Source organism: Mirounga leonina, unplaced genomic scaffold, assembly GCF_011800145.1.
Source record: "Mirounga leonina isolate KUSES-001 unplaced genomic scaffold, KU_Mleo_1.0 Mir_175, whole genome shotgun sequence".
Taxonomy (NCBI): domain Eukaryota; kingdom Metazoa; phylum Chordata; class Mammalia; order Carnivora; family Phocidae; genus Mirounga; species Mirounga leonina.
The window spans coordinates 17,690,205-17,706,041 of NW_023270453.1; the positions used below are offsets into that span (position 1 = coordinate 17,690,205).

Sequence of the window (15,837 nt, forward strand, 5' to 3'; positions counted from 1 at the left end):
CACACCTCCACCAATAGTATAGGAAAGTTCTGGTCGCCCCCCACACATCTTCACCAGCTCTTAGTGTCCTGGGTCTTCTTAACTTTAGCTATTCTAGTGGGTTTTATTTTACATTTCTCTGATGACAAATAATGTTGAACATGTTTTTATGTGCTTATTAGCCATTATGTATCTGCTCATTTCTATTTTTTACTTTTTCAAAAAAAATTTATTATTGACTTGTATGTACCTTGGATACCTGTTCAACACTAGATATATGTTTTGAGAATATTTTCCCTCAGTCTGTGACTTGTCTATTAATTTTCTTAGTGGTATCTTTTGGTGAAGTTTTAAATTTGGTGAAGTCTAATCTGTAAATCAGAAAAACATATTTTTTTCCTTATGGTATGGCTTTCTGTATTCTGTCCAAGAAGGCTTTGCCTACCCTTATGTCATGATGATTTTCTCCTATGTTTTCTTCTGGAAGCTTTATAGGTTAGTCCTTCATTTACTCTATAATCTGTCTCAAATTGATTTTGTATAAGATGTGAGATTGGGCCAAAGTCTGCCCCCCACCATATGTGTCCTCAGGTGTCTCAAAGGTGTCAAGACGCACGGAGGAGAAGTCCCGCCCCACACTGATTCACCCTTGGCAAAGTAGGAAGAGGCAGCCGCCATGGGAGAAAAGAGTGATACAGTAATAATTTGCTAATGCCTAAGTGTGGGCTGGCAGGACAGACAGTCTGGAATAAAAACGGGAGCCTGAGACACAGGCTGACCCGCAAACTCTTTCCACAGGCCCCCACCAGGTGCTCACAAGACAGATGGGTGCACAGGGCGGGAAAGCAAAGACACCCCTCCACTCTCCCCACGTGCCCCGCACCCCCAAGTGGGAAGGAAGCATGAAACCCCATGCATACTCCCGGACCTTTGCCTCAAAGGAAGCGAAAGCCTTTCAGAGCTGGGGCAGATGCAGGAGCCGGGTCCTACAGGCCAGGAAGCAGAATTCTCTTGCCAGGAGAGGCCCAGACTCTCCCACCTACCAACCCTCCTCTGACAGGTGCAAGAAAGTCTGGCTGCGCAGGGGAAAGATGCAGCTCCATGGAGAAAACCAAGCTCTGGGGCCACTTGAGAGAGCAGTTAGATCAGAACTGAAAACACACCCTGCTCTCACTGTGAGCCCAGAGCTCACTGAGAAGCCCAGCAGCTACTGCTGGGCAGGACAGACATCCCAGGTCCCTTTATCAGACCAGGGATGTTCCCTTCCACGTCGAATTTCTGAGCGTCTGTGTCTTGAATGGCCTCTTTGAGCTCACCTCCTTTTAAAGGACATTCCTTTAGGTCAGGCCCACCCAAGATAATCTCCCTTTTGATTAACTTGAAGTCAGGTGACAGAAAGGGTGGGTAGCCTAGCGCCTCAGCATGCGCTCAGGAGGAGGGGGTGGTGCTGGTCAGGGGTCCCTAGGACACCTTAGAGCTCCGTCAGCCGCAGGCTCCTCCCACCCAGTCCCGTGTGAGACTCTTGCTTGACAAGACCTGGACAGGTGAGCTGTAGGCTGTCTGTGCAAATGAGGAAGACCAGGATTAAAACACTTCCCCTGCCACAGAGTGGATGGCACGCATTCTCTGAGCTTTAAATTTGTTTTTTCAACTGTCGATTGTAACACCTACTTCACGGGGTCCTGTGGGCACCACATGGAAAAGGTTCAGCTCAGTACCTGACACAGGGAACATACTTACCGAGTGTGGACTGATTCTCTTCTCCTTTTTTCATTCCTTTCTATAAAACTTTGATAGCAACATATTTTCCCACTGTCATCAAATATCCCAGAGTTCATTACGATATTTTAAAAAGAGGGCCACTAGGACATAGATATGTATAAATTCTCCCCCTTTGATGCCCCGGAGGCCTCACGGCCAGAGCACTGAGCATATTCCATATGTTGATAACGTAAGTTGGAAATCTATTAAAAACTATCAATAGAGAACTTTCCTTATCAGCTCTTCTCAGCAGTAATAGTTATTTAAGAAGCAAATCTATACCTTAATGGCATACAGTAATCAGCATTTTGGTAATAACACCAAAATCAAAATGAAACAAAAGCAGCTTCTTGCCCAACAGAGCATCTTCTCCGTTGTTGGAATGATCCTTGGATCGGCCTTCATTAGACTCCTCTTAAGAGCCCTACCTGAATTATCCAGAAGAATAGGAAGGATCAAAAGTACCAAAAGCCTATATATCATCCCATTTATCTTTAAGCTGAAAGTTAGGTTTAAAAAGCCAACTTTATCTTAAACTGTGTTTTTCTAAATGTGGTAGAGAGAACTTAGTGGTATGAAATGTCTGAGTGTGACCCAAGTGTGACCAGAGAGGAAAATGGAGGAGGGCGTGGGTGTGGGTGGGGGGAGGTGAGGAATCAGCACGGGGTTGCTATGGGGTCAGACTCCTCGAACATCTCGGAATGTGAAGAGCCCGGGGAGGCCACAGAGAAGGGTCCTGAGCCTCTGAAGATGGTGGGCGGTGTGACCACTGAAGGAACAGATGAGCAGAGGGAGATGGAGAAGAACAAGGGTCATGCTCACCAACTGGAGTTTAGGATTTTCTCTCCACAGCTTGGAGAGCGAGAAGGGGTGGGAGGGAGGGAGAATTTGCAGTGTGGGCTGGGTGGGCCAGAGAGGCGCTTTTTTTTTTTTTTTTTTTAAGATTTTATTTATTTTAGAGAGTGGGGAGGGCAGAGGGAGAGGGGGAAAAAATCTCAAGCAGACTCCCCTCTGAGCATGGAGCCCGATGTGGGGCTCAATCCCACAACCCTGAGATCACAACCGGAGCCGAAACCAAGAGTCGGACGCTTAACGGACTGAGCCATCCAAGTGCCCCAAAGAAGCTCTTCTGGTTACTGGACCTCACTGTGGGCCCAACTTTGCCTCTGATTGGCTATGCGATCTGCGTAGGTGATTTCATCGTACTGTCTACATTCACTCACCAATTTTTTTAAAAAGTGTGTGTGGGGAGGAGGGGGTTTATAAAACAAATATCTACAGCAAACTGAAGAGATGACTGTATGTTGAATAATTGAAATGCTGCCTTCAATTTATGAAATGACTATCTGTCATAAACCAGGGGTTTTAACGCCTCATCTTTCAATTCTACCAAACTGATTCTAACAGACATTTTCGTCTCCTATTTAAGGGATGTGACCAAGGCCACACATCTAAACACCATGCCACACTTCCCCCCACCCCCCACCCGAATGACTCTGGCCTTCTCTGATTCTTCTGTGCTCATCTTTTTAGAAATCAGATATGACTAGTATAACTCAGATCCCACGCAGACTTTTCTCATAGGAGGCTAACACTGATTCCCCACCAAATAGCTGCCTCTACCAGGAGCAGAAATGCCTGTTTTAAGATAGCTCCCCTCCTATATATTCCTATATATTTCCCGCCTCCCCCGCCACAGGGACCTGTGCCTATTTTGTAAACGTAGGAGAGTCCCAAATACCTGGCCAGTCACGGGACGTGAATATGAATAACAGGAGCTGGATGGCTCACCGGTGCAGTGGGAGGCCACAGAGCTTCTTCTCTTTGAAAACCAGTCTATGTATCCTGTTCTTATACCATTTTTTTTCCCTGAAAATTACCATTTTGAGTGTATCTGTATCATGTCCAATTAGGTTCACTATTTTAAAAATAAACTATACAATCTTCTAAGTATTTGTCAGTGCATGCAAGAGACAAGGACAAATCTACATTGCGTAGGAATGCAGATAAGGAAAATTATTAAAACCACGAATAGTTAATTGTCCAAAAGGTACGTAGAGCACCATAACCGGGACACCCGTATGCATTGCACAGAGCCGTTCCCTTCTGTGGACTTGGGGAGGACTCCCCTCCCTTCCCCTGACTTTCCTCCATATGCCAGGATGCTGGCTTTGGTCACTTGTATATTCCCCGGATTCTTGCTTCCTTTGGCAATGGCTGCTAATTACTGAGAAAATCCTATCCCCAGCAAAACCACACTCTTGCAACCATATCCCAAATATGACCAGGTTAGCTCAGCCTGTGGGTGGTTCAAGGTCAAACCATCTCTGTTCCTGGAAATAGACCCAAGGAACATATCTCACCTACAGAAGGCTAGATATCCTCTTTGTTTCTGGGGCAAAATGACATAAACACAGGCCAATGATAATTTGTATTGATTTGAATTGTGGATCATCTTCACAGACTATGTTAAGTACGAGGAGCCAGTAACATTTTCTGACTTTGGATTCCCAAACAAAGGTCCCAGCCTAGAATCTTACAGGGTCATAATCCTGGTATATTCTAGTCTGCTCTAATCTGTGAAAATCTAACACACAAAATCCTCTCAAAACCCTTTTCCGTGCTACATTTTTAAAAACTTCGAAAGGATGTTCATTAAACTCTATCTTGAGATAAAAATGAAACTACTAGTTATAATTCAGTTTTCCATTTTGAATTTTAAAATGCACATTCTTTGTGGTCTTGGCATTTTTCTTGAAAATGAACATTATGGCATATTTTAGGACATAATTCATATGGGGAAAAAAAACACATTGAATGTCAGCACCATCCTAATTTAAATGGTTTGCACATTCAGAGGAAAAGCTTAGTTGTTAACCTTGCCGAGGGTTCTTTGAGATTGCAGCTCCCCTAGATAAACAGATTCCTCCCAATTAGACGTAGCCTCTCAGTCTTCTTAGGATGAGGGCCGTTGTACAGTAGGTGACAAGTAAATGGACACTTTAGGTTCTCGATCCCTGGTTGGCAAAACTGCAGTGGGCAACAGATTTACCCGGGAGGGGGCTGTTCACACACAATGGCCGGGACAGTCCGGGCCCGGGTGGCGTCAACCCAGCTTCAGATTCTGTAGGTTTGGGGGCTGGACCCCGAAAACTGCATTTTTAATAAGTACAGTATGGATGCTGGTACGGACGCTGTGCTAGGCTTGGGACCCCACCGAGAACAAGTTATAAGGCATCTCTTTTTTGAAGATCAAAATTCTAAAACCTGCACTTCAACCTAAAGTACCCCACTCAAAAGCCAGCGGATCCAACATCACTCTCCCAGGCCTTTCTGACCCTTTTCCTGCAGTTCAGGCAGGTTTCCGAGGCACACAGGTGTGTGTGCCTGAGGGAGTGGGAAGGAGAGACTCAGATTCACTCCCAGCTTGTCAGGTCCCTCACCACACACTGGCTCTGTCCTCCCGCTCCAGGGGTCACCAGCCCTGTGGGCCTGAGGTCTGAGGGGGATGGGGGGGCAGAGGAGAGTGGGGGGGTGGAGGACGACAAAGGGGGACACAGGGTACAGAGGGGGGCGGGTGGCTCCGGAATCAGAGGCGGACGGACAGAGGGGGACTGGGGGACAGAGGAAGATGGAGGGCGACAGGAGAGTATGGGGGGGCAGAGGCTGGATGGAGGCGGGCAGGGTTGGGGGGACAGAGGAAGGTGGGTGGGCAGAAGAGGATGGGGAGCAGAGGGCTGACAGGGGACAGAGACGGTCAGAGCAGGTGGAGGCGATCGGAGGGCAACAGAGCGGGCCGGGGGCGCAGGGAGTCCCCGAGTTCGGAGGGGGAGGGACAGAAGGGACGGAGCAGAGGAAGAACGAGGGGAGCAGCGCGGCCCCGAGGGCGGACAGAAGGGGACAGGGACGAGGGGGCCCGCCCGGCTCCCCTCGGCCCGGCCGCGGCGCACTGAGCCCCTCTGCCGGGGGGCAGGGGACGGGGCCCGGGGTGACGGGGCCGAAGTGACCGGCTCGGGAGACGGGACGGGAACGGCCGGTCTAACGACCGGGACGGGGCCTGAGGGCCGAGCACCGCGGGGGGGGGGGGGGGGGGGGGGGGAGGGGCCGGCCGGCCTGGGCGGGGGGCCGGGGCCCGACCCGGGGACCGGGGCACGGGGACCGGGGGATGGGACGCGGACCGGGGACGGGAGGAGCGGCTCCCTCGGCCGGCCGCAGGCTCACTGAGCCGCTCGGCCTGCACCTCCCAGCGCCGACTCCTCCGGCGCGCGGCGGCCCGCGTCTTATATACCCTGCTAAAAATAGCCTGCGAGGACGCCTTCCAATCAGAGCCGCCTGAAGTTCGAATTGAGCCAATGGCGAGGGCTGTGATGGAGAGGCTCGGTCACGCCAGGCGGGGCCGCTGTGAGTCACCGCCTGCCATTGGCCGGAGCTGACATCACCGGCGCGCAGCCCCCGGGCCGGGCGCAGCGTGATTGGGCGGTGCGCGGGGCGGGCGCGGGCGAGTCACGTGGGGGGAGGGAGTGGGGGGAGCCAGCGGGGAGGAGGGGGAGGCTGGCAGCGGAGCTTTGAATAGGGAAGTTTTGCAGGGGTTACGTTTGCAGTCAGTCCGGTGTTTGCAAATATTGTGTGGGCTCGCGAGCGCGTCTCTGGGCTCCGGTAGGATCCGAACCCGCGGCGCCTAATTGCTGTGCACTGAGTTTGCATGAAACTTTCCCCGGCGCTGCAGGCACGACTGCTGCGCTCCCGACTCCAGACCGCACACCTCCCTGTTTTCACAACAGCAGTGACTGTCTTTTCCAACCCGACATGGATGTACTCCCAATGTGCAGCATCTTCCAGGAACTCCAGATTGTGCACGAGACTGGTTACTTCTCGGCGCTGCCCTCCCTGGAGGAATACTGGCAACAGGTAAATAGGAATTTTCGTGTGCCAGGTGCCCGGTGCACCGAGGAGGGAGTGCATGCACGCACGGACAGGATGGTGTGTGGTTGGAGGTGCATTTCTTTTTCTTCTTCTTCTTCTTCTTCTTTTTTTTTTTTAATGGTTCGGGTAAATTTTTAAAAAATTAAAATAATTAGTCTTAAAACGTACTTTGTGCTGCTTGCGTGCGGAAGGCACTTTAAAGGGGCCTTTGACGGCGTGAAGTGGAGTTGTCATATGAGCGGGGCGCCGCAGCGCCTGGTCTCTCCGAGCGTTTTCGCCCGTTTCTGGGGCTTCTGGACTGCATCCTCTCGAGGGCAGTCCCAGCTCCGCGGCCTGATCCCGGCCCGAGCCCTTGGCAGAAGTTTGGTGCCTTGTACCAGCTCCAGACTCCACAGCTGGATCTTGTCATATGAACTTGCCTGGACTGCCAAGGGTTGTTGGGTTTTGTTTTGTTTTTAATGGGGAATTTGTTTTTGTTTTTGCTTTTTTGGTGTTTGTACAGAGTTGGGTTTTTTGTTTTTGTTTTTGTTTTTGTTTTTAATTAAAAATGTCACCCGTGAAGCATCCACCAGCTCCTTTTTTCTCTACTAGGTCATTTCCAGTTTCTTTTCCCCCTTTGGAATCCTTAAGATTTGTTTCGATCTGCCTTGTTTTTCTTACCTGCTTTTTTTGTTGACCAGAAAAAAAAAAAAAAAAAAAAAGCCAACAATGTTTGCACAACCAGTGACTTATCAGTCATATGACAATGAGCCCGTCCAAATTGCTTCAAGTCTGAGTTTGAGAAGAAGAGTCTCGGTTTCCGGCATTTTTTTGGTAGAACTGGAATTTTTGACATTGGACATTTAAGAAAGTTAACCCCCCCTCCCCCAATTCGTTAGGATTGCCTGAAGGGAGAGAGATTCTGACACTTGTCTCATTGTCTTTAAAAAGATAGAAGGAGGGGTGGGGGCTGTCTCTCTGCCCTGCTAGGCTGTTTGCTTTTTGTCACAAAGTGAATTAGCAGATCAAATATATTCTGTGTTTCAAAGCCTAGAAAGCTTTTAAAAGAGATGAAATGCAAAGTGTTGCAACCTTCACATGCCTGCTTAATTGTTCCCAGCCCTATCCTGCCTTCCTCTCCCCTCCCCCCCGCTTTTCCTCCTAAAGAAGCTGCTCCCTAGGACGTGATTGAAATTGATCTAAGTAGTTTCCTACGGGCATTTGGGATTTGGGCCCCAAGCCAGGCTGAGCTCCCGGTCCTCTTCAGAGGCTTTTAAACTCTCGGAGAGCTACGTTTTGGTCCCCAGTGCTTATCAGCATAATGGAGATTTCAAATTAGCCAGATTATTAAAGTTTAACAAGATCTCAGTAAATGTGCTTTCCTTTTTCTTTGGCGCATCAATAAAACACCTTGCCTTCTCTCCTCAGAATACTGTTTTCTCAGAACACTGTCGTGTGCACTATAACTCAGACGTCTAATTTTAGGGGTAAAGAGAAAACAATGATTGTTTTTTTCCCCTTTGCTTGCTCATGCTGGCTATGTGACGAGTCTGGGGAGGGGGAGGGTATGTGCTATATTATAGCAGGCACATTTGCTAAGTAAGCAAGCAAGCATGAGCCCTTTGGGTAGGCTTTGCTAGTCCTGAAAATGATTTGCTAAAAAGAGCAGAGTTTGCTGTAGAAATTTAATTCTGTAGAATTGCAGTTGTATAGACAGCCTTATATGGACATGCAGACACTTGATCCTAGTAAAGATAAGGGCAGACATAATTTAATCCTAAAATGTTTCCTACCGTTTTTCTTTTCCAGTGGCTAGAAAGTTTGAGATGGTGGGGAGAGGGGATGCTGGTCTCTCGGCAGTTGTAGCTTCTTGAAAGGTTGGTTGTGGGGCTGGGGAGGGGCACTGTCCATGACACACTGCATGTACATTTGAACCGGGTCCTTTTTTGGCCGCCGGTCAGAATTTCAAAAGGAAGTCTCCTTTGGCATTGCGTGAAAGAAACAGAGTGATGACTCATACAGTTGTACTCTTGGCCAGTAGATAAAGTTCTTGTCCATTGTGGGACTCCCAGCAGGGCTGGGGAGGAATTTCCCCTCCTGCATCGTTTACAATAGCAGATGGCCATTCTGGAATTATTTCTCCACTCCTGTTGTTGAAGCTCTTGTTTTTCTCTGACCACTGTGGAAGTCATTAAAGTTGTGTGCGAGCATGGCCCCGCACTTGGGAATGGCGTTCTTTGAAAGCCTCCTAGGTCGGGCACTACAGGAAACAGGGTGGTTTCTCCCAACAGCTCCATTGATGTCCCTGAACACAGACCGTCCGCTAGCGGCGTGTGCTGGCTGAGTGTGGCCCTGTGCTCTCAGCTGTGTCGCTAAAGAAGGACACATGCAATGTCAGAACACACTGCCTCGCGTGCAGTGCAGCCTTTCTGTCTTGTGCGTGAGAAGGGAGGGTGTCCGGGGCATTCCTTAAAGCACATGGTTCTCGAGACCGTCAGATGATCTGGTTAAACCTGTCGGGGGGCATGTGTCTGAGGCTGGTTTTCTTTGTGTGGTTTACAGAAACTCAGTAGTCGCGTCAACACTGGTAACTATGACAAAGGTGGCCTGGTGAGACCATCAGTCCTTGTGGCCACTGGTCCAACCTGGGAAGGCCTGGAGTCCTTGTGGCCACTGGTCCTTCTCCTGATTGCATATATCCGTTCCTAGAGACGCGATTCTTACAGCCCCATGGCCACAGTCTGTTTGCCCTTGATTCCTGCATGTTTTTGGAAACGTGCTTTCAGTTCCATTGTCAGTCGTCATCACGATCACATGCCTTCTTGTGGTTCCTTTCGCACAGACCTGCCTGGAGTTGGAACGTTACCTCCAGAGCGAACCCTGCTATGTGTCAGCCTCCGAAATCAAGTTTGACAGCCAGGAAGATCTGTGGACCAAAATCATCCTGGCTCGGGAGAAAAAGGAGGACCCGGACCTGAAGCTTTCCTCCAGTCCCCCCGAGGATGCTCTGAACAGCCCCGGCTTTGCTTACAACCTGGAGACCAACAGCCTGAACTCCGACGTGAGCAGCGAGGCCTCCGACAGCTCTGAGGAACTTTCTCCCACCACCAAGTTTACCTCCGACCCCATCGGCGAAGTCTTAGTCAACTCGGGGACCCTGAGCTCCTCCGTCACCTCCACGCCCCCGTCTTCTCCAGAACTGAGCAGGGAGCCTTCTCACCTGTGGGGCTGCGTGCCAGGCGAGCTGCACCCCCCCGGGAAGCTGCGCAGTGGGACTGCGGGAAAGCCGGGCGACAAGGGCAGTGGGGACGCCTCCCCGGATGGCCGGAGGCGGGTGCACCGCTGCCACTTTAACGGCTGCAGGAAAGTTTACACCAAAAGCTCCCACTTGAAAGCACATCAGCGCACTCACACAGGTCAGTCCCTCCTGCGCGACGCGGGAGGTGGGCTGCTGGTGGGCGCCACTGATGCACCAGCCCTGGGAGGGGGCCGGGGCTCCGCAGGAGGCTGGCAGAGCAGACACATCCTCACCTCATGCTTCCCCAAAAGAGTTGGGTCTCTGGGGAGGACAGAGTGGGAGCTCAAGGACTGGACGTGTGTGCCCGATGAACGGGTGAGACTTTCAGATTAAACAAATGAGGTAAATCTCATTCTCCGCCTACACCCCATCCCTCACTCACTCCAACCTTCCCCGTGATCGCTGGGGGGGCCCCCCTGTCATGTGGAGTTACCTCCGATTTTCTGAAATGAAGCTCAAGCGTTGGGGGGGAAGGGGCGGCTGGGGGGTGTGGAGCATGCGGGCTCCCCCGGGCCATGAGATGTGGGAGCCTGACCCACGCACTCCACCGGAAGCAGGGTACTGACCCCCGGGTACTTGCTGAGAAGTTCTCTGTGTATCACGTGGCCTTTGTTTTCTGATACCAATTTAAAAAAACAAACAAACAAAACAGCTTTGTAATGAAAGCCCACAACCCAGATGAAAGTCGCATCTGAAATTACTGTGACAGTCTGGGGTAGCCGGGTGAAGAGTCACCCAAGTTCCGGAGAGGGGAGGGATCTTGCATGTGGAGTCACGTAAGCTCTGACCTGGCCGGGGAGGGTGACGAGAGGGGACCTCTGAGCCCTCAAGTCGGGGTCCCCGGCAGAGCCGGGGTCAGGACCCAGGTGTCCGCCCCCGCCCTACCCCCGTATGTCCCGACAGCCCACTCGGGCACTGGCTGGAACAACATCTTGAATTTCCTCAGGTAGCACTTGTAGTGAATTCATATTTATTGTCTGACTGATGGAAGAGGTAGATTTGGTCGCTTGATTGTCATTTAGAAAGTGCTTTGAAGGCCCTCAGGATGGGGTTTCCCAGAAACTCATGACCTCAGTTTTGGAGAAATGTCGTTTCCCGGAGGAAAGTACAAAGCCTCATTCCACAGGGAAGTGAGTAAGGAACAAAATAAGTGCTTGAGAGAAAGCGTTTCCATGGAGAGAGCAATAAAACCCTGCCCCCGCCAGGGCTGTGGGTCCAGTGGGCTGACACGTCACCTCAGAAGTATTTCGCCAGGCTGAGCATTTGTCATTCTTACTGGGTAATGCTGATGACGGTCCCGTGGGCCCTGCCATGCCCAGGTCCCGGCTGCAGCACTTGGCGGCCCCCCGGCTGGCTCAGGAGGGGGCTCCGCCGTTTCACCTCCAGTACGGGCTCCGTCCTTAACCGAGGCCGGCCCCGGAGCTGGCGAATGAGTTGACTTCAGTGCGGCGGCTTGTGTGTGTCCTATTGCTGTGTACCTCCTCCTGCTCAGTGAAATCACGGTGTGCCTGTCGTGTGCTCTCTTCCCAGGAGAAAAGCCTTACAGATGCTCATGGGAAGGGTGTGAGTGGCGTTTTGCAAGAAGCGATGAGTTAACCAGACACTTCAGAAAGCACACTGGTGCCAAGCCTTTTAAATGTTCTCACTGTGACAGGTACGTGCACAAAGCGCAGGGCCCGGAATGGCCTCTCCCGGGAGGGGCGGGAGGCAGTGAAGAAGCCAGGCGCTTCCCTGTCCCGCGCTTCAGCCGGGGCCTTTCTGAGACAGTCTGTAACCTGCCAGTTGTCCAAATTAGGAAGAGCTGGGTTCTGGGTGCATGAGCATCGAGTGAGTTCATTCATACTTTCTGGAGGTTGGCCTGCAGCCGTGCAAACTTGACGGTTGAGTAATAAGGTCAGGTGAAATCCTCCAAAGAGCAGATTGGAGTCCTTCCTTTATCTGCCCGTCCACTGGAGTCTCCTACTTCCGAAACACAAAAGGGAATGGCTGTGACTTAGTGGATGCCCCCCTTGCCTCGGAGAGCGCTTGGGTCGGGGGAGCGCAGGCCAGGAGGGCTGTAAGCTCGGGGAAGGCGGAGACCTAACCTGTCGGGTGCTGATTTGCTCTGCAGGTGTTTCTCCAGGTCCGACCACCTGGCCCTGCACATGAAGAGGCACCTCTGAGGGAGCAGAGCGGCGAATCCTGCGGGCTAAAAGGCTTCCAGGCTGAGAGACAGCCGTGGAAGGAGGGTGCGTGTTCCAGCCAAAGCATGCCATTTTGCACCCCACCCAGTTGCCTCCAGGACCTCTACTTGGAAGGTCTTTCGAGGGCGAAAAACGTCATGTCAGAAGCGGCAGAGCACCCGCGGTGTGTGGTGTTTGGGTGGCCCTGGACTCGCCACTGGTACCTATCTTCTGAGTGGTCCCTAAGCCTTTGCCGTGAGCATGTGCACTGAGAATGTTAATGGTTGGGTTGACTGTCTGTGGAGGGTCTGTTAGTTACTGACTGTGTGACGGGGGCAGAGTCTTTTTTCCCTTGCGGTAGCGAGACTGCAAGAGGCAGCAAGCGCGGAGTTTGAATGTTCTGTGTGTGAGGAGTATCCCAGGAGATGAGGTGACCACCGATCATTTCCCGGGGGGTGGGGTCTGCGCCTTAGGAAAAAAAAAAAAAAAGAAGAAGAAAAAAAAAAAAAAGAAGGGAAAACATGGAGGGCGGGAGTGGGTGGTCAAGACCCCCGAGTGGCGAGTGGGTGTGGGGAGGGGAGCCCCTCCCCGTGCGAGAGAACTTTCGGTGTCTGGTGCAGCTACGAAAAAAAAAAAAACGTGCAATGTGTCAAGTAGCTTGTTTACTTGCTACAACAGAGCTCATTTGTGACCCGTTGTATAAGCTGTGTATTTACAAATATAACACATTGATAACTTTTCCTTGTAAGACTAAAAGTAATGCATGGTCTGGGAAACTATCCGCTTTCCATTCTTAAATCAGGACTACAATGTTGATTCCAGTTACTGAGCAGCTAAGAGATGATTGGTCAAATTCAGTGATCCCTAGCCATCTGGGCCTGGTAATACACAATCCTTCCCCCACCTTCCCCCCAGCGATTTTGTAACACTCCCCTTTCAGAAAGGCGTCGTGCAGCATAGGATTATTTTTTAAATGATTCTGAATTTGAATTACCTTTTTGGAGAACTTCCTGATGCCCTTTGAAGACATTGGGCATATGTTGGGTATCAAGAATGCTAGGGCTGGGAATTGCTAGTCTAATGTGACGTTAGACTAAGAACCTAAAATTTTTCTCAGTTGGGTGGATAAAACCACTAAAGCTTAGAAACTGTTTTCTCATGCAGCTAAGTTTCTCTTATTTATGCCTTGAGGACTAATTTCTGGTTTTCTAGCTGTTAATGCACTGTAGATCTTAATAATGGTGCCTTATGCAAGTGACCCCTTCTGTGGGGGTCTCATACAGGGGTATGGGTGATGCATGCTTTATTAAGGCTCTTTTTTCACCTGGCATTGTACTGTATCAATATATAATACAGAAAAAAAAAAATCTCTTTAAAGTCCTCCTTCACAATGACAAATAGAGAGATAAAACTCCCCAAACAAGTCAGTATTTACTCGATATTTTAGACAACTTGACTGTCAGTGTTGAAGTGGAAAACACATGATAATTGGAAAATCGGACCATTTCTGCCACCATGAGACTTTCATACAGACTTTGCACAACAATTGTATAGATCACACACCGGCTGTATTTAATATGTAACGTTTTCACACATATTAAAGATACAGAATATAAAAAAACAATGTTAATGTATTTGCTTAAAAGGCACAAGCTCCACATATCTATCTAGCTATCTGTTGGTAATACAGAAAGTATATTACTTTTTTTAAAAAAGTGGGCGGAATTCTTGTGTATGTATATTTGTGTGTATAGTATGTGTATGTGTGTATGTGTGTGTGTGTGTATATATACATATATATATAAATAATATATAAATATTTTTTTAAGGAGAAATGAGAATGTTTAGATAGAAAATTCCACAGCCTGTGAAGAAATACTTCAGAATGGCCATAAAGGAGGTAAAAATGAAAACCATAACTTTTATAAAGGCTTTATCTGTAATTTAATGATTTGCCACAGATCCTCGGCATCCAGTCTATTCCAGACTGCTGAGTTTGCTCGTCATTATTGGCAGGTCCAGAATAAGGGATCTTCGGCCATTCAAAAGTGGCACGAAGGGAATCCTCGCCCACTAATTGGTCTCAGACACACTAAGGATTTGATTTTGAATTTCAGCCTTATTAGAACATCTAACCTAAGAGGAAGCTAATCACAGGGATTCTTTTTTAGAATACTTTTTATGCAGATGAAGCTATTTTTTCCAGCACATAGATTCTTCCAGTTTTTCCAACGAGTAATTTCCCCGAATTGGCATACTGCAGCATGGACAGCTGATATTTCATCCAGCTGCTGGCTTGTGGGTGTGGATCTTTTCTTTATATATATGTATATATATATATATATATACACATATGAGTCTGGCTGGGCTGGTATTTTGTTTGATCTTCCAGGAAATGAGCAATGAGGAAAGCTCACATAACTGGTTTTTTATCTGGGCTGATGAATACGCGTACCTGAACAACTCACTTCATTTTGCTGAGGGGAAAATGCACTTTTCTTTTGGCAACTCCAAATCCAGGCACTTGATTTGCTGGGTTTGGGGAAACTCCTTTTTTGGCCCTGCTGTGTTGCTTAGCCATAACAATTCCATTAAGCAAGAAGGTAAACAAAAGACAAAAAAGGAAAAAAAAAAAAAAAAAAAAAAAGCAACCACCACAACTTGCACTGGCTTGTCTCACTTATGAAACACCATGAAGTTGTTTGATTGGGTGGGGCTGGGTGCCATGTGTGTCAATGCCTGTAATTTTCATAATAAGCAAGTACATAAAGAATTACATTCTGTTCAGGTGATAACTGAGCCTCAATCAAGCAGAAACTTTTTGCTTGACATTAAAAAAAAAAATTTCTATTAGTGAAATTTCTTTTTTTTTTTTTTGAAACACCCTGTTATCTAAAGAATCTTTGTAAGATTTTTGTAAAATTTTGTTTTACAAGATTTTATTTGAAATTGTTTTTTGCAAGATTGTTATATTTCTGTATGAATGTATTTTTTATTGGAATAACATAAAAGAATTCTTATCAGCATCTTGAGTCTGGTGGTTCTTTTTTTGGGGAGCGTGAGGCAAGGGTGTCGAAATAGATTCCTGTTCTATTAGTCAGCCTGGCTCCTCCTTGGGAAATACCGCTTGTGCAATTCGGAGAGCCACTTGCCTGTCTTTCCCCCCTGACTTTTTAAACAGCCTGTCCTGGGAGCTAACATGGAAAGAGGAACCTGATGTTGCTCTGAGGAGGGTAGAAATGGCAGAGCCGGCCCAAAAGTCACCCCCTGGCCTTAAACCCACTCTTCTATATAAACTGTATATTTACTGATCAGCCCAGTAAAATAGGGCAGAAAGTAAAAGATTGTTTACATGATCAACACATGCTTTTATATATATATATATTTAAATATATATATATAATAAATATATATAAATATAAATATGTATATAATATACAAATAAATATGTAATTTTTAGGGCCAACAGGATGTATTAAATGTAGAGTTTGAAAGTACAATAGCTTTTGGTTTTCAGAAATGTTTCATGTGAGTAGCTTGAGATCTTCATCTTGGTTCCGCTGTGTGATGAGTAACAATTGGTCTGCCTATAAGTCCATTTCCAGATCATATTCAGACTCGGTAGTGACAGGGTAAAATCAATGTGCTTCTAGACGAAGGGGGCTGCAGGATGACGGAAATGCCCTTAGGAATGAGCTTCCTAACATCGTTGTTTCAAGAAGTTTTTGATTTTCG

At 48.4% G+C, this 15,837-nt stretch overlaps 1 protein-coding gene across 1 annotated transcript; it reads left to right on the forward strand.

Annotated features, from left to right (window-relative positions):
• The first annotated feature begins 6,263 nt into the window (after window positions 1-6,263).
• Window positions 6,264-15,128, forward strand: KLF6 (Kruppel like factor 6). The gene is made up of 4 exons (XM_035021738.1): window positions 6,264-6,648; window positions 9,485-10,058; window positions 11,471-11,594; window positions 12,051-15,128. The coding sequence occupies exons 1-4, from the start codon at window positions 6,547-6,549 to the stop codon at window positions 12,100-12,102; spliced, it is 852 nt and encodes a 283-aa protein (XP_034877629.1). The 5' UTR covers window positions 6,264-6,546; the 3' UTR covers window positions 12,103-15,128.
• Window positions 15,129-15,837: the final 709 nt, after the last annotated feature.